Raw genomic sequence first — 26874 nt, 5'->3', positions numbered from 1 at the left:
TGTTCGGAAGACAATCAACGGACCACAGTGATCTGGAACATCTCCAATATTGGATATTGGCAGCAACACGTTGCTCCTTGACAAAGAATATATTTTTCAAAGACGAATATACCATTTCAACAAAATGCTCAATCAACAATCATGTATCAGTAAGGAGGCAGCTGATCTACTCCCTAAGTGTGTTGGCATCCGTTAGTCTCGAGAGACGATGGAAGTGCGCCCATGAGAGATGTCCCGGTTGATGGTCGTGCAACGTCTGCTGTGGCTATGTAGTCCAACATGGAAGTGGCAGTCCTTGCTGACTTCCTGCATTTGAAGGTAGCGTCTGGTGTTGGTTGGAGCTGCTTCTTCTTCCTCTGCGATCGTTTTTCATCAGCTAGCAATCATAGCTTGTCCTCGCCGGCTTTTAGACCAGTGATCAGAGCATGTCGCCAGCTTGACCTGTCTAGAGCAAGCTCTTCCCAGGTGTTGACATCGATGTCAATGTCTTTCGTGTTGCGCTTGCAGACATCCTTGAAGCGGAGATGTGGCCGTCCGATCGACCTTTTGCCAGAGGCGAGTTTGAAATAAAGAATGACTTTGGGAATCCGTTCGTCATCCATCCGACGTACATGGCCCAGCCATCTGGTACGACGTTGGCGGAGCAGTGTGACCATGCTGGGAATTTTGGCACGTTCAAGCACCTCGTTGTTTATTACTCGATCGCTCCAGGTGATCCCGAGTATGCGTCGGTGGCATCGCATGTGAAAGGTGCTCAGTCTTTTCTCTTGTGAGGCATACAGAGTCAAGGTTTATCTGGCGTACAGAAAAGTGCTTAGCACGCAGGCATGGTACACGGAGATCTTAGTGCTCAGGGTCAGCATGCTGTTGTTCCACACTCTATGCGACAACCTAGAGAGAGTTGTTGATGCCTTTCCGATCCGCTTGTTGAGCTCAGCATCAAGCGAGAGGTTGTTGGTGATGGTAGAGCCGAGGTACATGAACTGATTGACCACCTCAAGTTCGTAGTTGTTGATAGTGATGCTTGGGGTATCCGCGTCCTAAACCATCACGTTTGTTTTCTTTAGGCTGATGGTCAACCCAAACCCATCGCATGCTTTAGCAAAGCGGTCCATCAGACGCTGTAACTCAGCTTCTGTGTGGGTGGCTAGAGCAGCATCGTCTGCAAAGAGCATGTCCCTGATGGTTACTTCGCTTCACTTTGCTCTTTGCCTTCTGTCGTGCCAGGATGAACAGTCTGCCGTCTGATCGCGTGTGCAGGTAGATCCCTTCTGTGGACGTCCCAAAGGCGTGCTTGAGCAGGAATGCGAAGAAGATGCCGAAGAGCGTGGAGGTAAGGACGCAGCCCTGTTTCACTCCACTACGGATGTCAAAGGGGTTGGATGTTGAGCCATCGTACTGCACTGTGCCTTTCATGTCATCGTGGAAGGACTGGATCATGCTTAGCAGCTTTGGAGGGCATCCAATTTTCTCCAAGATTGTGAAGAGTCCGTCTCTGCTGACCAGATCGAATGCCTTGGTGAGATCTATAAAGGCCATGAAGAGGGGTCTTTGTTGTTCTCTGCATTTCTCCTGCAGTTGCCTGACGAAGAAGATTATGTCGATTGTGGACCTCTCTGAGCGGAACCCGCACTACGACTCTGGATACACTCTGTCAGCAAGCGTCTGCAGTCTGGTCAGGATGACGCGTGCGAAAACTTTACCCACGATGCTGAGAAGGGATATGCCCCTGTAGTTGTTGCAGTCGCTTCTGTCGCCCTTGTTCTTGTGCAGGGTTACGATGTAGGCGTCTCTAATGTCCTGAGGCACTGCACCCTCATCCCAGCACTGGCAAAGGAGGTCGTGCAGGTGTGTGAGCAGCACGCTACAGCTGCACTTGATGACTTATGCTGGGATTGCCATCCATCCCTACGACTTTACCTAAGGACAGTTTCTCAAAGGTCTTCTTTAGTTCGGCTACAGTAGGTTACTCGTATAGTTCGGCCATGAGATGGAGGTTTTCAATGGCGTTGAGGGCATCATTGGTCACGTGGTTCTCTCTGGAGTACAGTTCAGAGTAGTATTCCACCCAACGCTCCATCTGCTTGCCCTTGTTGTGGATGGTATCACCTGCGGCAGACTTCAGTGGTGCTGTCATTTTCTTCGTGGGACCCATTGCTTTCTTTATGCGATCGTACATGCCTCTGATGTTTCCGATATCAGCTGCTGACTGGATGCTCTGACAGAGCTGAATACAGTATTCATTGGCACACTGACGTGCTAATCTCTGCACTTTGCTTCTGGTAGACCTGTATGCCTGTAGTGTCTTCTGGAAGGGGTATCGCTTGTATTGCAGGTGAGCACTGCGACGCTCTTCTATGGCTGACATGAGTGTGGCGGAGTTAGCCTCAAACCAGTCATTGAGGCTTCCCCAAGTAGATATCAATATATCACTTGCCGATCCTTCAACGCTGACTGAAACTGAGAAAGCAATAAACCTGTTGTCAGATTACAAAGCACCTAGAGCAGCAAAAGTCTCCAGAGCACGGAATGTAGACTTTTTAATTTTACACTACTGTTTCTGGTTACCATCGATAAAACCAGATAAAGATAACCAGTTGCAAGAAGAATACAAAATCTCATACAAGTAACATATTCATGATTGAGGTCCATTTTTTTAAATAAATTACTCCTATTTTTGAATTTAATTAGCATTGAATTTTTTAATAACTATTTGTCTAAAGGCATAAATAAAATGGTTCTGCATATTAAATATGCAGTTGTAAATATAATATTTAGCTAAACAAAAAGGGCAAGAAAGTACACAAAATGTCAAATTTTCTACTTCCGAAAACTATTTCGTTTTTGGACAAATATACAACATTTGGGCGCCAGGTAAAAGATGTTTAATAAAACAGAAGCAAAACTTCGAAGCAATATCTTAGTGACAGAAGAGATATTTCATACTTTCATAATTACAGAAAGTACATTAGTCATCGTCTAAACCATCAATTCGTTCAAAAACTTATTAGTGACAATTATATGTATTATTTTAAAATTAAAAGGTATCAACTTCTTATCATTATTAAAAAGTTTCGGCTGAATAGAAATCTGAGACCACTCCTCACTACTTATATTTTTATTTAATACTTGCATGCAAGTTTCTTGCTTAGTAGTATTTTAATAGTTTAACGTTTTTAAAAAGATCTTTGCAAGTATATTTCGGTGAATTTTATTTACACAATTTCATTGTTTCATCCTTTTTCTTCTGTATTAAATGTTTTTTTTTTCTAGCATCTTTCCGTGATTTTCGAATTTTGAATATTAAAGAAAAGTGTTTTAAGAAATCACTGAATCTAATGTTTCGATTTGTCATTTCAAAATGTATTAAATTGCAGCGATTATGTAATAAATGATTAAGAATTTCAATGCCGGCTTCTGTCAAGAATTTGTATTAATAGAAATTTCTAGGAGGAAAAAAATTTTAAATACTGTGGAATAAATACTAATTTGGACTCTTTCACTTAGATACTGCTAAAATCACATCTGAAAAACCGGTCTTGATGAACTTACCTAATTCTTCAAATTTCCTTTTCTAAATATCCTTTTTATTTCTTAATATAGTTGTAATGACTGAATTCTCTCAAGCTCCATCTTCATTTGTCTGCAATCTTAAACACATATTATCTTAACATAACACATGAATGAATAAATTTCTTCTTCCATTCGCAGCTAGGATTTCACGTTCAATTCTCGAAGCTAGGCTTTCACGTTTAATTCTCGATACAGCGACATCGCGTTGATTTCTCGATGCTAGGATTACGCCTTTAATTCTCGATAAAAGGATATCACGTGTAATTCTCGATTATAGGATATCACGTTTAATTCTCAGTATTAGGATATCAAGTTTAATTCTCTTAACCAGGACATCACATTAATTCTCAATACTAGGATATCACGTTTAATTCTCGACCCTAGGATATCACATTTAATTTACGATACTAGGATATTACGTTTTATTGTCTCTACTTTACCACACCATAAAAATTTAAATAAGGTACTGTTTAGTTCTGCTCCAACCGTTGCTGATGGATTTGGAATGGCTGAATAAATATTTGCGATTATGTACAGAACAAAAGTTTTCACAACAATTACCATACCATCTACTGAAAGATGACTTTGTCGTGGGTTCGAACCCCAGCCGAGTAATTCCAAAGACTTATAAAAATAGTACTAACAACTGTATCGCTAGGCGCTCAGCGTAAAGAGGTTAGTGTTAGGACTGGTCGGCCTGGTGTCAGGATAATGTGACTAGGTGGGACATCGTCATACGTGTCTTCTCGTGGGTCGGTGGTTCTTTCCGGAGTTTTCCCGGATTCTTCCCCCACCATTAATACTGGCCGCCATGTGTAGCCTATCGTGTGCTGAAAAATGGCGTTAAACTCCACAACAACACACACACACACACACACACACACACACATATATATATATATATATATATATATATATATATATATATATATATATATATATATATATATATATATAGACACACACACACACACACACTGTATTATTGTATTATTATGTATTATTATGCGATTTAAATTTCGATTGGATGTCATCATTCAGCAGTGTGCACACAGTTTGTCTTGAGTATCGCTTTTAAACCGCCAAGTGGCACCCCAGATACTCCAATAGCTATGAGGCGCCGTAGCGGACAAAGGCTGGTCCAATGAGAAAGTTGTAGTTGAAATTTCGATATAGTATGTCGATAAATCCAATAACACGTCTTGGATCAAATTGCAAGTTCATAAAGTTCCATTTTCAAGATCGAGATTTTAGATTTTATATGTTGAATTATACAGTGCTGGCTTGAAGTTCTGTTTTCTATGTCGACGTTTATCCGTGTATATTTTTAATTACACAGCGGTGGTTGAAATTTCGATATCACATGTCGAGAATCCATAATTCACACGTTGAATGCAACTGTTTGTGATGAAAGTTCCATTTCATATGGAGAGTATTTAGATTTCATCTGCTGAATTTCTCAACAACGAGAAGCACCCTCCTTGTTTGAAAATAACGCGGTCCGTTCACGAAAGCGACAACTAGTGAATAAATTAAGAGTAATTCTCGACCTGTGAAGGGTAACTTTCAAACTGTAAATGCATGAAGTGTAATGGCGCCTCATAATTGAATACACGAAAGATGCAACTTAATACTCGATATTATTCTGAATTGTAAAAGTGGACATTGTGTAATGTTACTTTTAACAACACATCATTTCACCATATAAAAATAGAAATTCTGATAAGTACAATAAAATGTCCAACCACCGCCGTGTAATTCAACATATACAATCTAAACACTCAACATACGAACTGGAACGAAACTCTCGACATATGACATTAAAATTTCAAAAACCGCCGTGTAATTCAGAAGATACAATCTAAAAACTCGACATTGTACATCGAACTTTCAACCAGCGCTGTGTAATTCAACAGATGAAATATAAATACTGAACATATGAAACTTTCAACATTAACTCCTTGAACCAATACGTAAATTAGGAATTCTCGACGTATGACATTGAAATTTCAACCACGGCTGTGTAATTCAAACGACACAGTCTAAAACCTCGACATAGAAAATATAACTTTCAACCACTACTGTTTAATTCAACAGATATAATTTAAAATCTCGACCGGGAAAATGGAAATTTAAGGATAAGGAGTTCTGATGCAACATGTGAACCTGGAATTCTGGACATATGACATTAACATTTCAACGGCAACGTTCTGATTGGACCAACTTGTGTCCGCTACGGCGCCTCATACTATGAGGCGCAACTTGGAGATTTTTCCGTTTCGTCCCGCTTAACTCTTCTTCACTGTCAGCGATCAAACGCAGTTTGCGGTTTATTCAGGAATAATAGGACGAGATGTTCCTTTAACAATTGCTTAGTTTTGATTTCAATCGGTTCAGCAACGAGGTGTGTGGTACTATTTGATTTCGATTGTATCCCATAATGATCTATTACATAATATAGCTGTGCGGTCTCGACGTGGGGGAATTGCAGTAGTTATTCCCGCCTTCTATCAAATTAATGGGATTATTATATAGACCAATGATTACAACAATTAGAATATCATTATTTGCATATTGATTCGGATGAACGTAACGAATAAAAGAAAAACATATCGATAACATGGCGTTCATTAATTAATTAATTTCTATTGAAAAGCAGCAACAACACCTAAGCTGGTAGGCTAAGACTGACAATACTCATTATATCTGTGTGGGTGGTTGGGTGGCTGTGTGTGAGTTTGGATTTTTAACGTAGTTTTAAAAAATATTCAGTCATATCGCTACGATATCTGCAGTGTGGCAGTTAATAGTGATGTCTAGCACTTGGGCATCATGCCACAGACATGTAGTATGATGTCCCACTCAGTCACATTATCCTGACATCAGGCCGACCAGTCCTAACACTATCCTCTTAATGCTGAGCGCCAACGGAGGCAGTTGTTTGTATCATTTTTTTATATAAGTGTTTGGTGTGATTCAGCCGGGGATCGAACCCACGACCACCCGCATCGGAGGAGGAGGACGCTCTAACCACTAGGCCACTGGAGCGGTCCTAACCTCTTAATGCTGAGCGCGCCTAGCGAGGTAGCTACTAATACCATTTGTATAAGTCTTTGGTATGACTCGACAAGGGTTCGAACCCGCGACCTCCAACATTCCTAGGCGGATGCTCTAACCATTAAGCCACCGGAGCGGTCGATATCCTTATGAATTAGATCTATCGTTGATTTCATGATTGAGTTAGATCTATCTTTAATTTCATGTTTGAGTTATATCTTTAATTTCATGATTCTTTCTTCCTATTCTTTCAAGTATACACGCTAAGTATTGTACATCCAACTATCTTTTCAGGAAAATCTAGGATAAGAAACCGGCACAGGATTTAGTGCTGAATGAATGTGGTCTGTACGTTCTAGATCTGAAATACTCTATCAACTAGACATTATCACCACAACTTCTTTTTCATGGGATTACAAGACGGACAAATAAATTTTAACATTTGTTTCAAATCAGTAATCAAGCAACTTGTGGGAACGTAAAGTATGGTTTGAAGCGTTTTACTGCGTGATCGTGTTATCGTTCTGTATTAACTTCTTCAGAACCATTATATGTGTCGACTGAAGATATTATAGAAAGAAAATAACATAATTGTTGTTGTTGTTGGGTTTAACGCCATTTTTCAGCACACGATAGGCTATGCATGGCGGCCAGTATTAATGGTGGAGGAAGAACCCGGGAAAACTCCGGGAAGAACCACCGACCCACGAGAAGCTACTGGCAAGCTTTCTAACATATCCACATTGGACGAATCCTACACTCGAACCCACGCAGAGAAAGAGAGGTGAGATGGCAGTGATCCGTAACGGAGAGCGCTTTAGAAAACTCGGCCACTCAACATAATTGTCTTTATTGTTAAGTAAATTAATTTGTTAAGGTAGCACACACATTTTGGGACGGGGGTTATACCCCAGTTCGCACAAATCTTGAAAATATGGGTTAGACCTACGAAATTATCCATTTGTTTGGATGATAATGTAGATCCAGCATAATGACAATCAGATATCTGTATATTTTCCTTCTTATAAGCCCAGGCTCAGTCAAAGAAAGAAAGTCTTAGTGATACCAGGTTTAATCCACTATGTGACCCTCCCGCTGTAATGTAATGATGGGGGTCTTGGTAACATCGAACAGACCCAATGCCCTCATGTATATCGTAAGATGTTATTAATGTAGGCAGGAATCGCGGTGACACAGTTCTTCCCGTGCCAGACGCGAGACCAAACGGGATCGGGTTTTAATCCGTCTATCTATGGAGGGGGATTACTGCCATAATTCTATGCTTGTATTTTCTATTTTTCCTTGATGCATTATTGTAAATGACTGCTTGCAAGTGCTACTTTCATAATTCTATCCATGCATATTGTATTCTTCATTGGTGCAAACTGTACGTGGCAGTTTGCAAATGCTACTTTCCTTCTGCATTATTGTAAATGGTTGCTTGCAAGTGCTACATTCGTAATTCCATCCATGTATATTGTATTCTTCATTGATGCACACTGTAAAGGGCTAGTTGCAAATGCTTAGATCTACTTTCCATCTGCGTCATTGTATCTTGCTTTTTTGCTTGACGCTGAATTCGTTCTCTAATATGTCGAATGGCACATGCTATGTCAGTTATTACAAGTTTTATATTATGTTTATAAACTTGCCATATTACAATTTACACCATTCTAACTCCTGATTTCATTTAAATTTGGCCTTGCAACAATCTAATTTTGTCAGTATCGTCTTTCTTGTTCAACTCGTGTCGCCATCTGTTGTCATAATTTGATACAACAGTATTAGCATGGCATTATGACAACAGGTGGCGCTCTAAATTTCCAAGTTGTTTTTCCTCAATGAAAATAATGAATGCTCCTCACGGGAAGTTAGATTGCTTTACGGCACTAATTTTGTGTGCCGGCAGCATATAAGGGGGCAGGGTCCAGTTTTTATGTACAAATTTAATGCCGCAATCAGCGACCTAGTATAAAAAATCATAAAAAATCAAATACACAAGTGAGGTCAAAAAGGTCCATATTTTTAGATACATATATTAAAGCAAAGCTTAAGAATAGTATTCACTTGACCAGAGAAGTCAATGGCAGTTCACAGCAGAAGAGGTTTATGCACCCCAACCCCTATTTTATACCTGCATTTTTCACATCCAGATGCCATTTTTGACAGCATGTAGTGCTCACAGTGCAAACGCAAGCCCTTTCCCTGGATGAAAATTTTGAAAAACATTGTCTACTAAATAGTTTGATGCAATTCAGAATAGTTGTCATCCAAGCCGTTTTTGAGATACTCGGCTTGCCTTGAACCCGCGTGTCTACTGCTATGGGAGGCTAGCTCTTCTTCCTAGCCAACTATTGGTATTTCACTATCAACATACTGCAGAGCAACTATGGAAGGTGTACATGCCTGACATCAATTTCAAGAACAACACAAGCCCAAAACACCTAGTTCACAAATATATCCATATTTATAAATAGTAAACAATAATAGCTGAAAAAGTCAAACCATAGCCTTAAGTTAAGAAATTTGCCAGGGGCCAAATTACGAAACTGGACCCTGCCACCTTAAGGATTTGGCTCAAAATGGTTTATGTCAAAAGTTGTGTACATATCACATATTTAGACATTATCTAGTACAATGGTATAAAGGATTATGCTTTTAAAAAAGTTACCTCTTTGCGGCAAAAAGCACTGCATTATTTACATTGTGAATTATGACCGACTGCATTTCTTGAAAGATTTCAAATTGTTTGCAACCTACAATGCTTTTGTTCTTTGTTTACCACCATAGCATCAGTACAAAATCAAAATTCCTTTACAATGTTTCATGAATGTCAAGAAGAGATCGGGAAGTTATACATTTTAGGAGGGAATAACAGAAATGCTATGTTAGGTGTCAGTGACAGAAGTGAAAAGTTTCTCTAAACTCTTCTAGCAAACTTAAAGAAATCACACATTAAGTAAATCATGTGCTTTAGAAGTACTCTTAGACTGATATAAAAGAAGTGGTTCCTAACTTTTCATTATCATTCTGGAGATGCTAATAGCAACATCAGTGTTGTGTCAGTGTATATTGGGGGGGGGTAATCGCAACACAAGTCTAGCTAGTCTGGAAAAGTCAAAGTTTAATCAATTAAAATTAGACAATGCTGGAATATTGATATACTGATGTGTAGGACCCTAAAACTTTCAAAGAGTGACATATCAAATAAATTCATTGATACATAGCCAATGAAATTGACCATACATATACAAATTACTCAATACAGTTTAAGAGAGAAATTTCTTCTCAGACACCAATTTACTTACAACTGACTTTAATGCTTTCTGGAGTTTACAAAATCATAGTAAATAATAAGATAAGGTAGAGAACAAATATTTATAGTAGAAAATCCTGTTAAAGGTAAAAAGCATATCACCAGCTTGGCTTTTGATAAGCACGTACCATAAAACAACTCCTGCAGAAGCTAAGTGTCCGTCAAAGTCGCTCTCTTGTGCACTTAGATCAGAATGAGTATCCGGATGAGATTGAAGCTATTGTTTCTTTCAGCATGACTAACCGATTAATCCTAATCTCTTACTATGCAAACTGACACCTGCAAAAAGAAAAGAAACAAGTGATATTGATGTACTTTTAACATTCAGTGAAAACATAAGACTTTCAGAGGAGAAACTGTATGTGCATTGTCAAATGCATGAAGCTGCCACTTAATTTTAAGCTTTTCCCCCTTTGTTAACTGAACCTAGAAATTTCAAGATATATACATAACATTGAAACATTTTATATTATCACCCAAGTGTGAGATATGAATCTCTTATGTCAACTTCAGAGTGGGGTCATGAAGGTAGAAACTATGTCGGTGTGCTAAAACTTTCATTCTTCTCACCAAAATATACCAAGTAATATGCCATATGCATCATTATTTCTAAGACCGTTCCACTGGTGACATTCAATATTCACAACAGTATGTTTATGTATGATTCCTCTGAATTCTATCTGCTCCTGTGGAGTTAAATTACTTTAAAGAATACATGTTGACATGCTATGCAATTGTTTAGGTGTGTCTGTATTGAAATGTGAATAGTATTCATAAAAATAGAGGTGCAAAACCTTGACAGCTACAGAAAGTGCAAGACAATACATTATGGTTACCATTTTGTTCCCATATTTAGTAAGTTATATCCAAAATATGCTATTTTGTCATGATGTAAACAGTTCTCACATGGAGGTACAAAACACAGTTACCTCCCTCTCCAAAGAACATCACATACAACACTAAGTAATAAGTGGAAAAAGGAAGGAGATATAATAAAGCTAATGCATACAAATTATTTAAATATACACAAAGAAACAGAAAAGTATAATAGATGTGGCTGACTGCACCATCAAAAAATGATCAATTTTCCTTAAGGGGGCAGGGTCCAGTTTTTATGTACAAAATTTAATGCCGCAATCAGCGACCTAGTATAAAAAATCATAAAAAATCAAATACACAAGTGAGGTCAAAAAGGTCCATATTTTTAGATACCTATATTAAAGCAAAGCATAAGAATAGTATTCACTTGACCAGAGAAGTCAATGGCAGTTCACAGCAGAAGAGGTTTATGCACCCCAACCACTATTTTATACCTGCATTTTTCACATCCAAATGCCATTTTTGACAGCATGTAGTGCTCACAGTGCAAACGCAAGCCCTTTCCCTGAATGAAAATTTTGAAAAACATTGTCTACTAAATAGTTTGATGCAATTCAGAATAGTTGTCATCCAAGCCGTTTTTGAGATACTCGGCTTGCCTTGAACCCACGTGTCTACTGCTATGGGAGGCTAGCTCTTCTTCCTAGCCAACTATTGGTATTTCACTATCAACATACTGCAGAGCAACTATGGAAGGTGTACATGCCTGACATCAATTTCAAGAACAACACAAGCCCAAAACACCTAGTTCACAAGTATATCCATATCTATAAATAGTAAACAATAATAGCTGAAAAAGTCACACCATAGCCTTAAGTTAAGAAATTTGCCAGGGGCCAAATTATGAAACTGGACCCTGCCACCTAAAGAACTTCATAAATCTACGTGTGGAAAGAAAACAACTTGTAGTTCTTTCAGTCCCGTCTTTTTTTAAGTGTAAGTTAGCAACGAAGTTTTAACCGTTCTTTAAAACCATGTGCTTTTTCGAAGCTCTAAGTGATTTATAGCACCTTAAGAAAACAAAAACGCCATCACAACATCATGGTGATCTTTAGTCCAACATTAGTCCTACAGGTAAGACCTGACGCTGATATTTACATTTTGGGCTTACCTAAACAAAATCAACATGTGCTATGTCTTACCTGTAGGACTAGGTGGTCTTAGACCAGATTTATCTTCAACCCCGCTGGCCATATGAACCCAAAAATGTAAAGCTAGCGGGCCATACATGCTTATATATGCTGTAATTATAGAACTTATTTTTTTATGAGCGCGGGTCACACAAAAGATTCCCGCGGGCCTGCAGTTGGACCATCCTACACTACAGTATTGTCATATCATAGACTCCCCAGTTTTGACGCACTTAAGCATTGGCTTTCACGTTTTCATAAATATACTTCTTTCATCTTGATATCTCATTATTTTGGAAATATTAGTTATTTTAGAAAAGTATGGTTCAGAAATGACAATGATATATTCCTTCTTTTCTTCACGAGCTTTCATAAGACGAGCCCTGGTCATAAAGATCGTGTAGTACGTCACCCATTTTTATACACCTCACAGTTGTTGTTGTGGGGTTTAATGCCATTTTTCAACACACAATAGGCTATACATGGTGGCTCATATTAAAGGTGAATGAAAACCCTGGAAAGAACCACCAACACACAAGTAGGTACTGGCAAACTTTCTCACATACCAGCATTGGCTGAATCCAAGACTCGACCCCACGCAGAGGTGAGATGGCGGTGATCTGTAATGGAGAGTGCTTTAGACCACTGGGCCCCGATGCACCTCACAGAAGTCAGTCTTTTCCTGTGATACTATTGCACATATGCTCCGGAGAAAATAACATATTTCAGATTAACATCAATGCACATAAAATAAAGATTGGAGCACACACCCCAGCCCTCTATTCATTGATGGAAACATATAATTTTCTTTTTAATGAGCCTCTGTACATCGCACTGCCTAAATAAACAGCTTGTAAGGGGAACGAGGGGAGTCACTAATCACCCCAAGATGCACCAAACACTCTTGAAAACACCCCAGGACACATCAAATTATGTTTTAATGTTGAAATTATTTCATTTGAACAGATAATCATTTAATCTTAAATACTGAACTCCAAAATTGAAAATTAAAAATCCAAGAAATGTTTAAGCCAATTACCTAGTCACCCACAACAATGAAAGAGTTATTGTGCTTCTGATTCTAAGCATTGAGTAAAATCATTCTGTTATGTATGGATATATAAATACCAAATGCACTGTACAGTAATTGAATACTCATTTTATTTTCGTTTATCAGTATGTATCCAGGCCACACTGCAAGGAGGTACACTTTCCATGGCCCATTTTTATTGACATTTGGAGGGATTTTTTTTCTTTTTTTATTAGATACACACATATATATTACTTTTTGTCATTGTTTCCTTTCCTTCTTGATGTCATTTAGTATTACTGTACTGTTACATGTATATACATTTACCATTTCCCATTTAAAGTCCTGCAAAAAGCAATCAGTGCATTTTTGTCCTTTTGTCCAATAGATGCTGTCATTGTCTTGATTTGCATGCTGTTCCTTTTGCCTTAATAACAACTGAACATTTCTTGTGATGTTATGAATTTTGAATTTTGTCCATAAAGAATTTTAAAACTAAATATAGAACCATTAGGTTCTAATTATTCAGCATACTGCACTTTTATCACATTAAAGATTATAAAAACAAAAACTTTAAAAGAATTCTTGAAATATTAATGTAGTGGCACATGATTCTGACTTACTAAGTGTATTGCTCTTTGTCATTTAAAAGTGGTTTAATTAGAATTATCTATGATCAGAAAGAGACAGAGAGAGAATGCACCAACACTTGCATATTTCATTAAGTTATTGTAATTGTATACATGTATCCAAGGTAGATGAATGTTTTGGGACAGTCTTATAGTGTTTTGGGATAGTTTTGCCATGTCTTGAGGTCTTTCATTCAATAATTATCAACACGGGGAAAAACACAATTGATCTTACTTGATAATTATATTGATCACTGTCCTTTTTCTTGGTTTGATTTTATTTAATTGCCTACATGTGTCCTGGGTAGTTGAGGGTGTTTTGGGATAGTCTTTTACTGTTTTTGGGTAGTCATGGATTCTTTCATTTGGTGATTAAAAACATGGGGGAAAAAACTCAATTCAGAATTTTACTGATCACTATCATTTTTTTTTGTTCGATTCACTATAATTGTATAACATATACCTTGGGTAGGTGAGAGTGTTTTTGGACAGTTTAGTGGTGTTTTGGGATAGTCTTTGTCTTGGGGTCTTTAGTCAGACTTGGAAACAGGAGGCCAAATGTTCATGAACTTGAATGAAGTGTTTAGCCCAGAGTACTAAAGTATTACGGGTCTTAATATTAGCATTCAGCAAACAAGTAATTAAAGACACTTAAAGGTATTATATATGTCTATTTACTGTTCTTTGATTATTATTTAATTGCATTTAATTTCCAGTTTCAAAAAGATGATTGTGGGAAAAGGTTGTTAAACAGACACCATGTAGATTCCAGGTTGTGAAAGACGAGTTACTCTGATACCTCATTAATACGGGAAAATATCTGTGATGGCATATATGTATCCTAATGTTGGGATCCTGATGTATATGTTGCTTAAAATTCACATGAATGTTGAGAAAGTATGTTAAGAAAACCCAGCAGAGTGATATATTGAGAATATTAATGAGTATATTATTTACGTGAACATCTCTTGAATTCTTTTTTCAGATATTGATGATGCCTGTAAATATTGACCTAAACATTTAACAATATTTAAGTTTAGCATTTATAAAAAGAAGAAGAAATGTGTGTTACTTATTGCACTGGTTTGAAATTAGGGCAGTATGTATTTTTTATATTTTTAAAACACACACACACACACACACACATATATATATATATAAAATAAGCACTACAAATACTGGGCAAAACCAGCTCAATTAAATGGTCAAATATATTTTGGGAATTTTGATTTTACCCTGGGGGAAAAAGTGCTATGGTCAGCAACAAAAAAACTGGGACAGTCAGGCAACTGGAAGTACACTTTTGTTTTTTTACCTAATAATTATGTCCAAAATGAATTGAAGACTAGACTAATGTTGATGTCAGAAATTTGCTCTTTGAATTATTTGTAGCCTGGTTTCTTTCACAGATGGTGTCATCTCCTACACTGTTACTGTTGTATTTTGCTCTGATAAGATTTTGTGACCAGAGCATTCTTCTTTTGATTTCTTCATGTAGATTTATTGATGATTTATGTATAAATGTGTTTTTGACAATGCACATTATTTAAATCGGTTGTCAATAATGCTTAGGAAATGGTTTTATTTTTAAACAAAAGTATACCAGTAATAAGTTTTAAATGCACATTTAATGTGCTAAGAGATAAAGTAACACAAAGTTTTAAAGTCAACACCTGTCAATTGAAAAACCTATCAGAACTTGCAGAAAACAACATTAACATACTTTACATTTTGACTCGTATGTTTAGATTCAATCTGTTGTTTCTTGACCAATATGATAATCATGTCATCTGACTCTTGCATGACATCACAGGATATTTAAGATGACAACTGGCAAACAGATTGTTTACAGTTATGTAGATTTTAAAAAGATATAGATATTATTTGAGAACATGGGATATGACCATTATTGGAAACACTGATGTTCATAGATCCAGCTGATGATGCAGAACAAGTAACTTATGGTCATCCAGTGTATGGTGATAAGCATGTGATAGGTGGTGCTTGGCAGTAAAATACTGAAAACTTGGAAACCAGTGATATCATGGAAAGGATATTAATTATTTGTTTGGTGTTTTTGTTATATTGTTCATTTGAATGTTTTAAGCATGTTTATCTCACGCAGTCTTCAGTTTTGAAAAGATAGTGTGTTTGTAATCCTTTTACAATATCTCCATACAGAACCTCCTATGTACCAAATAAATTTGTAAATTAAACATTTTATTACCCGATTCATATTCATTGTATTCGCTGTACAAAAGTGCTGTTGTTTTGAAGAATCTAATTTTTTGCAGGTGATAAAATAATTTTTTTGCACTTAATATTGGCAGAAACCATGAAAAGGATTATAATTTGTAATTTCTGATGTTTTGACCATTACAAAAATACCAGATATATATCTGAACCTGAGTTGAAATTTGGCTAGTTAAGTTTGCCAACTCATGTGGTATTTGCCAATTTTATTTGAAATAAATCATGGAACCATCTGCTGGTCTGATTTTGTGTCAGGTGTTTTTTCATAGTGTCTGATCTTTAAAAAAAAATCTTTCTTTCATTTCATCCTGAAAGTTGAATCTAGTTCTGTGTCTGAAGGGTTCTCCTGAAACATAATAATGTACAGTAATTAAGATGATAATACAGTAATGTTAAGGAAACTCCAGTAATGGAGCAAGACATTAATCATTTTGCTCATATAGTATTGATTAATTCATTTATCAACTTGTATTACACTTAATTTCCTGGAGTGCATTCTTGGGATCCATTACATATTAAAAGTGACTTGGCCACACCAAACTAAGATCACTGTATCCTACTTGTCATGCTTTAGATACCTTTGTATATTCAGCCTTTTTGATCATTGCACTTTCAGTATATTGCACCTTGTTTCACCTTTAGTTTTTAAAATGTAATGAACAAGATTAACTAAACTAAACAGACTTAATTAACTTTTCAGCCCTCATTTTAAGGTACTATCTAATATTTCATGCATTGGTGTAATATAATCACATATCAATAATTCAATCAATTCATTACCTCTATTTCATTTGCAAGTAGTCCATATGCTAAAGATGGGATACAATTAATGTTTACAAGTAAATCAAACATTATGCAGTCTAATTAGTACAATAAATTGTTGTTGATGATTTTTGATAGGGTTTCTTGCATTCAAGTTTTCACCTAAAAGCAAATAGTTATTTTTTGGCCATTATTTTGTTTTCCTTTTTCACTAATAATATATCCAGTTTATTGTTGTTTTAGGTTTAGATGATGAACAATCAGCAGCTTGCAGCGGAAGGCTGCCGATGCCCTGTCTTCAGCTACCACAGTCCTATGTGCAGCAAGTACCACAGGTGGCTCAACACCAAGACATATTACAGAGATTAACGAAAATTTACACAAAATATATTTGCTCCATACAGCCATCCCAGAACTGCTGGAAGGTTCCCCAATCCAAGATGGGGAAACAGTAAAGGCAGGGCCATGGAACCCATGTCATATTGGACCCACAGCTTGTTAGCAAGCACATCTGAGATATAAAGAAAAACCCAACTTTCTTTTAAATCATAGATTTTTTCACTTTGAACAAACTCCTTTTGTTTATATGGAAACACAAATTCTGAATGTCCCTTAATATTTTTGGCAGCAATTCATAGCAGCTCTGTATGACACTTAACTAGGTATAATTATCCAGTGTGTGTGCGTGCACGTATGTGTGATTTGGATTTTTAACATAGCTTTAAATTATTTTCAGTCATATCACTATGACGTCTGCAGTGTGGCAGTTTATAGTGATGTTTAACACTGGGGTATCATGCTGCAGACATGAAGCATGATGTCCCACCCAGTCACATTATCCTTACACCAGGATGACCAGCCCTAACAATATCCTCTTAATGCTGAGCACCTAGTGAGGCAGCTGTTAGTAAAAAAAATTTAGGTTTTTGGTATGACTCATCCAGGGTTCGAACCTGTGACCTACTGCATCAGAGGCAGACATTCTAACCAGTTAGGCCACAGGAGCAGTCCCATCCAGTTTGGTTTGGTTTGGTGTTTATCAGCACAGCAACACCGTTTCATTATTTAATGAAAAGGCAATTGGAGTAAAGTGCCTTACCCAAGGACACACCACAGTAGCTGACTTAGGCTGGTCCATTGGGAGGATTCTAACCTAAACCCTTTCGGTCATGAGTTCTGCATGCTAACCAATGAGCCATTGTTGATACATCCAATTTTGGGTGATGGAGATACCAGGAAGAATATAGCATGAGAATATCTTATTGTTATGACCTATGTTCTATCTCCGACTCATTAAGTTTGTCTCTCACAGACCTGCCAACCCTGATGAGTCCATCTCAGTAAGGTAGTTGATTTTTTTGCCACAAGTTTGACTAGTTTTCAGTAAGGTATAGCAAAATATTAATAACTGCTATTGCAAAACTGGAAAATGTCATCAGTTCAGCGTATCGACAATGAACATTATATTCAACTGAAAAGTTTGTAAAGTGTGCGTAGACTTTATTTACCACCAGTACAGTTGCACAAACTCTAGTTCCAAACCCTATGCAGCTCATTGGCTTTTTTGCTATCTCTGAACTTTACTTCATGCTTGGAAATTCTTTTCCATTTCACATGACGATGGCAATGATACCTTCTGCCACAAGACATACTCAGATTGGCACAAGGTGTCCAATAGACATAATTGTGTCCTTTTCAGCTTTTATACACAAAAATATGAATACTCCTTTTTATTCTTCTGTGTTGATTAACACTTTTCTAGAAACATATTTTCCCTTTTGTCTTCAACATGCATCACTATCTGGATGCCATTTTTAAAAATTCTATAATCTACAGTTTGATCATGCAGACGCTTCGCATGAACAAATAGTTGCAGTTTAAAGCATCTAGGGTGCTGCTGTAAAGTTAGTCTGGTTTCCTGACTAATTACACTAATTCTAAGATGAAACCCAGATACAAATAAAACGCGGATGAACCAATTATCTAGATTTTTCTGCAACAATAATTTTTCCATAGATTTTGCTAGTATGTCGTAAGTCCGTATTTTACGGGTAATTTTTGTAAGACTTATGGAAAAATTGTAAGAGTTGGCAGGTCTGTTCTCATCCAATGCAGTATGTCTAGTCCTAGTAGTGTACAACTGAGACTAAAGGAACACCATAGGAATATCCACATTAAAAAAGAGACCCAGGTTTCTAAACACTCTGACCTACTTCACCACACCTAAACTGTGTTCACTATCAGATAATACAGTGTGACCCCGTTATAACGCGAATTCGGATATAACGTGGTCATGTCATGGCTCCCGAAATTTCATATGCATGTATTTTTCTTGTGCAGAAAAAAAATTCTAAATAAAGAACGAAAAAAAAAACGTAAAAAGTTGCTTCTCATTTTGGGGAAGAGATCGCGTATGAATAATACAAGATGATCGGGGCTTGGCTTCTGAAATTTTACATGTATTTTTCTTGTACATGAAAAATAATTTTTTTTTCTTCTTAAAAGTAAGAAGAAAAAATGCATAAAAAGTTTATTCTGGATCGCGTAGGTCTTCGCCAATGTCGCAAACTTGGATTGTTTTTCCTTATTGGCTGCAAAACATACCATGTGACTTTTTTTATTTGTTGGCAACATTTTTGGCTGTTTAAACTTTCATATACAACCATTGGTTTGGAGTGCAGAAATTCAGAGGCTCCATGAAAGGAAGCCGCAAACTGGATATAAAATGCACTGAAATTTATCATTTGTTACATAAACATATTCTTTGTCTATTCTGACAAACCATCTAAACTGACATCTAGCATGAGTTCTGTATGTTGTGAAATATCCGATTTTTTGTTGTTGACATTTCTGGTAACGGAGATCAACCGGACGAGGCATTGTCTCGTAATCTATCTTCCATCGGATTTTTGGCCGCTCACTAGTAATTAATATATTTACAAAGACTGACATTTGTATGTGGATGGTAAGTAAAATTCCTCTTCGTTTCACTCAGAATTAAATTCTTCAGAATGTTCACGTTTTCTGTAATAACACCTGTGTCTCTATCGTCCGTTGACCCTTTGTTAATTTTCAGACGCATGCGTGGAAGGCAGCATCACGCTGCTACCACAAAGAAAAGAAAATACATCTTACTTATTGGTTTATTCAGTAGGCATGGAGGGAGAGTAACTAGAATAGTCTAAACGACGTCCAATTCCTTTTTAAAAATGTACCCACATAAAATAGTTTGCTGAAATTTCAAAGGAAACAGATTACCTTTGAAGCACCAACTGTTATGAAAACGTGCTCAGCAAATGGAAAAAATACCAATCTCAATTATTTGATGTTGCCGCCACAATAAGAAATGGGGCATTCGTTTGGTTCTCCAAAGCTATCCTTTAGTGGTGACCTCAATAGCGCATGCACCCTTCATCAAAGAAAGCCGACTACAGTCTTTCAATATTAGCAAAGAACTTTTCTTCAAAGGATGTCAGTACCAAACTTAAATAAAAGTGATTGAATCTGATGGATTTTTGCATTTTCCAACGTGACTGGAACACGTTCACTGTTCTGTAAAAGTTTCCTTTTTTGTAGGGAAAATGTTTATGCCAACGATGGCTTAAAACGCAAACTAACTTTTACCGACTTGGAACGTACTTTAGAGTAAATGTACTTCGTCATTCGTTACGTGATTGTGCTATGTTTTTCCACTGAATTCAGACCAATATGACCCGTTACAAAATTAATGAATATTTTAAAGCTGTGTGTGCATATTTTCGACGGAATCACATGTATTGTGGATTCAATGTATATGATGAGGTTCGCAGGTGAGTACATGGTCTTGATACTATTCATGCTATACATTAGACATTTATATATAAACGGGATTCACGTATATGTACCAATTCATGGTTCTCTAAATAAACTATTATATTATGTCTTTTGTTTTCACTACAGGTGTATTTCTCGTTTAATATGTATCAATTGAAGATGATAACTGTGCCGACGAAGCACGTATTTTACCGCCCTCATTTTTTAACCCCACCCCCCATCTTTTTATTTTTGAGGGGGGGGTACATTTTCTTCAGCTAACTGACTTGGTTGCATATAACGCGGTCGGGTTTTATGGCTCCCAACTACCGTGTTATAGCGGGGTCACACTAGTAGCAACATTAAGTGAAAATATAGAGAATATTTTTGGATACACCAAGATGTATTGTGACTGTAAACACAGAAGTGTGCATATTGCCATGCCTGTATTATTTCTGTGGTAGAAGCTTAATGTGGTGAAACTCATAATATTGTCATGACATTGTCAGAATGTGATTTCAATACCACAGTCACATCATAAGTATCATCTGTAATGGAATGATAGACAGGACAGATTTACTCACTATTGACATTTAGTAATTTTGTGACTAATTGGGGTTGGTGGGTACTAAACATCAAGGATATTGCTGATCTTTACTGTTCTCATCTTTGCTGCTGATGCCACATTGGACTTCATTTTGGGTGGTAGTGAGGGTCTGGTTTTTTATGTGCTTTCACAAACACTAACAGATTATTTTCCATCTTTTCTTCAGGACAATGTTCCCAGCAGAGATGAACAAAAGCACCTTTATGATGCTGGTCTAGGAGATAAAAAGATAAATTTTTGTAAGGACAGTGACCCCACATATTTCAGGACCAAACTTGAAGAAAACTTTCCCAGATTAAAATCTGGAGGGGGATTTGAATTACCGAGGTCAGGCATTAGCAGCCGTGTGTTCTTAGAAAGGATTCAGATGCCACTTGGTGGATACACCAGTGCTTACCTGGCAGATGAAAGCAACTTGGGGCAAGCTGTGTGCTATATACGACCCATTCAAAGAGACCTTGATTTATCAGCGTTGACAAATTGCCAGGAAGCACAGGTTTGTTGTTTATATTTAAAAATGCATAACACTGCAGTGCATTAACATTGCTCTCAAATTTCCTTCATACAATTTTAACTACCTCACCGGCACAACTGTGGCAAGGTAGTCACATCCAATGGCAATAGCATTGTCAACAGTATTAAAATTTTGTCATAGTTTTTAAATTATGTTATCAACATCATTTACTGTATTCAGACGAAACTTTGGTATAATATTTCTTTCATATCCAAAACTTGTACACTGATATGCTTAAGCAGATATCTAGTTGTATCATTATGAATAGTGTTAGTTTTTGAAAGATGTGTATCTTTTACTTCAGTAGTTGTATTATACTGCAACTTTGACTGCTACTGTAAATACAAATTTCATCATGTATCATCAAAACTGAAAACTATACTACTAGAAATAGCTCATATTATTAATTTCTTAAATTGGGGGAGGGTTCATTAACAGTAATATCTAAATATAATGTGATGAAATCAGTATTGTTTAGTTAAATATGTACATGTAAGTTTGTCATGTGTATTTTGTGCATTTACTGTGAATTCTCTTCTTTCATGCTGTTAAATAAGTTTTGATTGTTTCAAAAACACCATAACACATTCACAGATTTGAGTACTCATAAAAGTGTCCATTTTTTTTAAAAGCACACAAATTAATATCTATAAAAGTGAATTTATGGTAATTGTTCTTAACCTTTCTTATTTTCATTTGCAGGTAGATGCACAGAAAGAAGAATATTTGACATGTGGGCAGATGATTGTTGATGGAATGCTCAAAGAACATGTATCATCGTACACAATAATGCTTTATTTTACATCAAACTCAAATATGCATGTGATATTATAGTAGTTAAAACTAAATGTTGTATGAATTACACAGAATAAAGCAATATATTACTTCCATTCACATAGAGTTCATCTTCAATCCTTATTATCTTTTTCCCTGACATCAAATATCATTGCTGTATTCTTGTAGTATTATCTCAACCTCCACAACCTATACTTTACATTTTTTGTTTAATGAAAATGAGGGGACTGATCACTGGATACAACAACCAAAGAAAGAAATAAACTAATATACACTTCAGAATGTTGCAAAGACAACATCAAAGACAAACATTCCTTTTCAGTTGTGGAACAATTTCTCTGATGATTGTTCACTTTTTTTAATAGCCGTACTTGATGATATACATTTTTATCTTCTTGGATCAATACTCCTCCAACGCCTACATCATTTGCATCAACAGACTTTTTAAATAATTGAAATTTGATGCAGAAAGAACTGGTGCACTTTTAAGCATTGCTTTTAATTTTTCAAAACAAATTCCAGACAAATGAAACTATTTCTTAACAAACTTGACCTAGCTTCGTCAATTATGGAAAAACATAGCAAAATTTCTGACAATAATCATCCATACCCAAAAATCACATAAGTTTCTTTTAATGGGCACTGGGAACTATGATGACCTTGACCATAACTTCTATATATTTAACTTAACCTTGTCCCACAATATGTCCTAAAAATGTGAAATAAACCTGGCAAAACTCACCTGTACATAAATTGTCAGATTTGCTTCATGGAGTTAATAAAAAAAATTCTGAATGGTTTCCAAGTGATCTTCCCAGGTGTTGTAGATAATGACATCATCGATGTATGCATTCTAATTATCTAGAACAGATATTAACCTTCATGAAACACTGGAATGTTGCCAGATATTTTTTTTTGTTCCAAAGGACAGCACTTCATACTTTGGAAATGAATCTGTTTTAGTGACAGTGTTGACTTTTGTTTAGTCAGTACACATGTGGAAAGTACATGTATTATCTGGTTTAGGCACAAGAATACATGGTGACATGCAATTACTTTTACTTGATTCTATGATCTCTGTAATCGTTCTCCAGTAAAAGTGACTTTCCTTTTTCAAATATTCCTGCTTGAGAGGATTCATCCTATAGGACTGTTGCTTCACAGATGTAGAATCTACAACATCATTGTCCTGATAGAGTATACATCTCGATAGATTTTATTTATTCGTGTTCGAACATCAGGAAACACATGTTTATAATCATGTAATAATTGTTCTAGTTCACTCCTTTCCTAGTATTCTAGATATGAAAGTTTTTGGTCCAGATTGTTTAATATGTCTGAATTCCAAATTTTGGTTAAACTAAAGTCACTAGACATATTGCATTCCATCATGGCATCGTTTACATTCTCACTGTATAGGATAAATACAACTAAACTGACTGAATCATTAACTGTTCTATCTCTATCAAAATACTCCTTTAACATACCAAACAGATGTTTATGTTTCTGCCTCCCAGGGCTCTTAATGATATAAATTAAGTCTACTTTATTTTCAAAAGTATAACAGGGTTCCTGCAATCTTTAAAAAAATATAATTCCATGACTTATCCACAATTTTACAAGACCTCTTTACCAATTTAAAGAGTACCTTTTATGCAAACTTATGAGCTCTAATACTGACGTAACATGTAAATTTAACACAAAAACATTTTACAGTTGGCTTTTGGACATACTTCATCCAATCAGATAGATCAGTCTCTTTTAAATGCCATGAGTACAATGATTTTGAATGTTGGTAAAATCCCTGGATGTAGTGTAACTTAAGTTTATGGGGAACCTACGCTAACAAAATCCATCGAAGAAGTTAGGTTGGTAAAACTTTTGTGTCTGCAAATAAATGTGACCGGATAATGCAAAATAACCAAATTCCATGACTTTTCCAAAACTTTGAATGACTTATAAAAATTTCAAAACTTTTCAAGGCCCTTTAAGTGCTTTTCTGTAATTTACAAACTTTTCCAGGATTTTCATGACTGCAGGAACCCTGGTGTAAGGACCATAATACTTAGCCTGAAGATGATATTGGGGTATTGGTAAGACAGCCAGAACTTTAACACCAGGCTTAAAGTTCCTTGTGTAATTTTGTCACACCTAAATTTCATTTTTGATTGAGTAAAGTGAAAATTAGTTCTTGCTACTTAACAAGTGTTTAATAGCTTAAATTTGAAATAAGAAGGATAGTCAAAAAGATTAATCTTGGAATCTTCATTTGAAAGAAGTTTCTATTTTAATAACTGGTCCACAGACAGTATGTCCAAATACTAGTTCAAAAGATCTAAAACCCAATGATTCTTAAACTGAATGACTAGCAGCAAATAACAGAAAATGAAGACCATCATCCCAATCCCTTTCTTTATTAAACTAATATGACTGAGTTGTTGTTGTTGTTGTTGTAGGGTTTAACGCCATTTTTCAGCACATGATAGGCTATGTATGGCGGCCAGTATTAATGGTGGAGGAAGAACCCGGGAAAACCCCGGGAAGAACCACCGACCCACGAGAAGCTACTGGCAAGCTTTCTCACATACCCACATTGGTCGAATCCTAGACTCGAACCCACGCAGACAGAGGTGAGATGGCAGTGATCCGTAATGGACAGCGCTTTAGACCACTCGGCCACTTGGGGCCCCAATATGACTGAGTACCGTTCTTCAAAATTTGATGAAATCGTTCCATATCCCTTTGACTTTCTGATAGGCAGAAAAATTAAACTGTTGGATGTCTAATTCATGTATAAGTTGTCGGAAATATCCAAACATCAAATCTGACCCTTGATCAGATTGGACAGATTTGGGGAGGCAAACAAATGTTAACAAAATTCCCCAAACTATTAGAATAGTTTTTGCTTTATCATTCTTTAAAGGAATAGCCTATGGAAATCTTGTGGATGCACCCATTATGGTGAACAAGTATTGGTTGCCTGACTTGATATCAGGTAAGAAACCGACAGTTTACCATTTTTCTGCGAAATGGTTCGTCAAATGGTCAAATGCAGGAATAGGTTGCAGATGTGCCTTAGATATCTTCTGATTGGGGCCTCCTACCATTTAACAAGTGTGACAAGATCTATGGCATTTATAAACATCACTTTAAATTTTCAGCCAATAAAATGGTTCAAGTTCTTGTGACAAGTCTTATTGACAATGAAAGCTTAGGAGTTTCATGGTCTCGACTATGAATTTCCTGTCGTATAGACTTTGGAACAATAATTTAATTGCTCAGTGACCACTCATCACCAGCATATACATCTCCATTTTCTCATAATGACCCCATTTTTCACAAAGTAATGAACTGGTACGTGTGTGGCTTCAATTTCTGAGACCCAATCTTTTATCTTATCTGATGAATAGTACTTGGGGGTATTTTATGCTTATAAAGTAACTGTTACTTTCTTCTAAGACCTCTTACAGCTGTAGTCAGAAACTGGTTAGTGGTTTTTATTATTCTGTGAAGAAATTTGCTTTTGACTCTCTGTCTTCTGAGCGATTAAGTCATTTAAATTATGGAATTTACTTTATTCATTGTTCCAAGGCAGATATATGGATGCATATGATTTTAAATGATACAAAATTCAGTTTCCAGTTTGTAATCTGAGGAAAAAAGCATCTCATAATTGGAAATGTTCTTTATGTTTAGATATAGAAAATAGATCCATATTTTTAGAATTTATTTTCTTATATAATGAGGCTATTGCAACTTTGTATCATTGATTATATAAACACTGTAGGTAGATTACAAGGGATGTATACACATGCTGAACCATATTCTTGTAAGTTACTTGGTGCAAGTTTAGTTTCAAGGTTTTCATCCAGCCCGAATTCTTTTTCTCTCTCACTCCTAATTTCTGCACATTATGTTCCTTATGCATGAGGGGAGGGGGAAAGAAAAAGAAAGGATTGCGATTAAATTGTGTACCATGTTAAAGTCGTTTGGAAAATGGGAATTATTATTACTTTTTGTCGTTATTGTCATACGTCATTAATGATTAATGAGTGGAAATTCATCATTGATCTATCAGAATAGAACTGACAGAGCACAGTTCCCAGAATGTATATATATGCGTATTATTGCACCATGGGTGGATCACAATTTGATATACCAATAGTATTGGTATATCAAATTGTTTTATGCCAATACTTTAAAAGCCATTATATATATATATATATATATATATATATATATATATATATATATATATATATATATATATATATATATATATATATATATATATATATAATTGGGCAAAATATATTTAATATTTTCCTTTCAATTAAAAAAATACGAATAATATCGGAAAACTAAAACACATGCGTCCAAAATCCAAAAATAAACGTCCACAAAAATTTAGGCCATATAATTCTCAATATATTTGTTTTGAGAACAATCGGAAAGATGACTCAGCAACTTGTAGTTCATGCAGGTATGACAAGATGTAATATCGTTTAAATTTTATTTGTATTCGGCTATACCCTAT

General features: G+C 36.1%; 1 protein-coding gene across 1 annotated transcript; it reads left to right on the top strand.

Moving 5' to 3' along the window:
* The first annotated feature begins 279 nt into the window (after positions 1-279).
* On the top strand, positions 280-22376 carry LOC149775869 (uncharacterized). Its single transcript, XM_089943530.1, has 4 exons — positions 280-334; positions 16873-17080; positions 21062-21524; positions 22245-22376. The coding sequence occupies exons 1-4, from the start codon at positions 280-282 to the stop codon at positions 22374-22376; spliced, it is 858 nt and encodes a 285-aa protein (XP_089799656.1).
* Positions 22377-26874: the final 4498 nt, after the last annotated feature.

This window comes from Sinohyriopsis cumingii, chromosome 19, assembly GCF_028554795.1.
Source record: "Sinohyriopsis cumingii isolate HCF-2022 chromosome 19, ASM2855479v2, whole genome shotgun sequence".
Lineage (NCBI taxonomy): Eukaryota > Metazoa > Mollusca > Bivalvia > Unionida > Unionidae > Sinohyriopsis > Sinohyriopsis cumingii.
The sequence above is the reverse complement of the archived record's forward strand: the minus strand, read 5'-3'. Positions and strand labels throughout refer to the sequence as shown.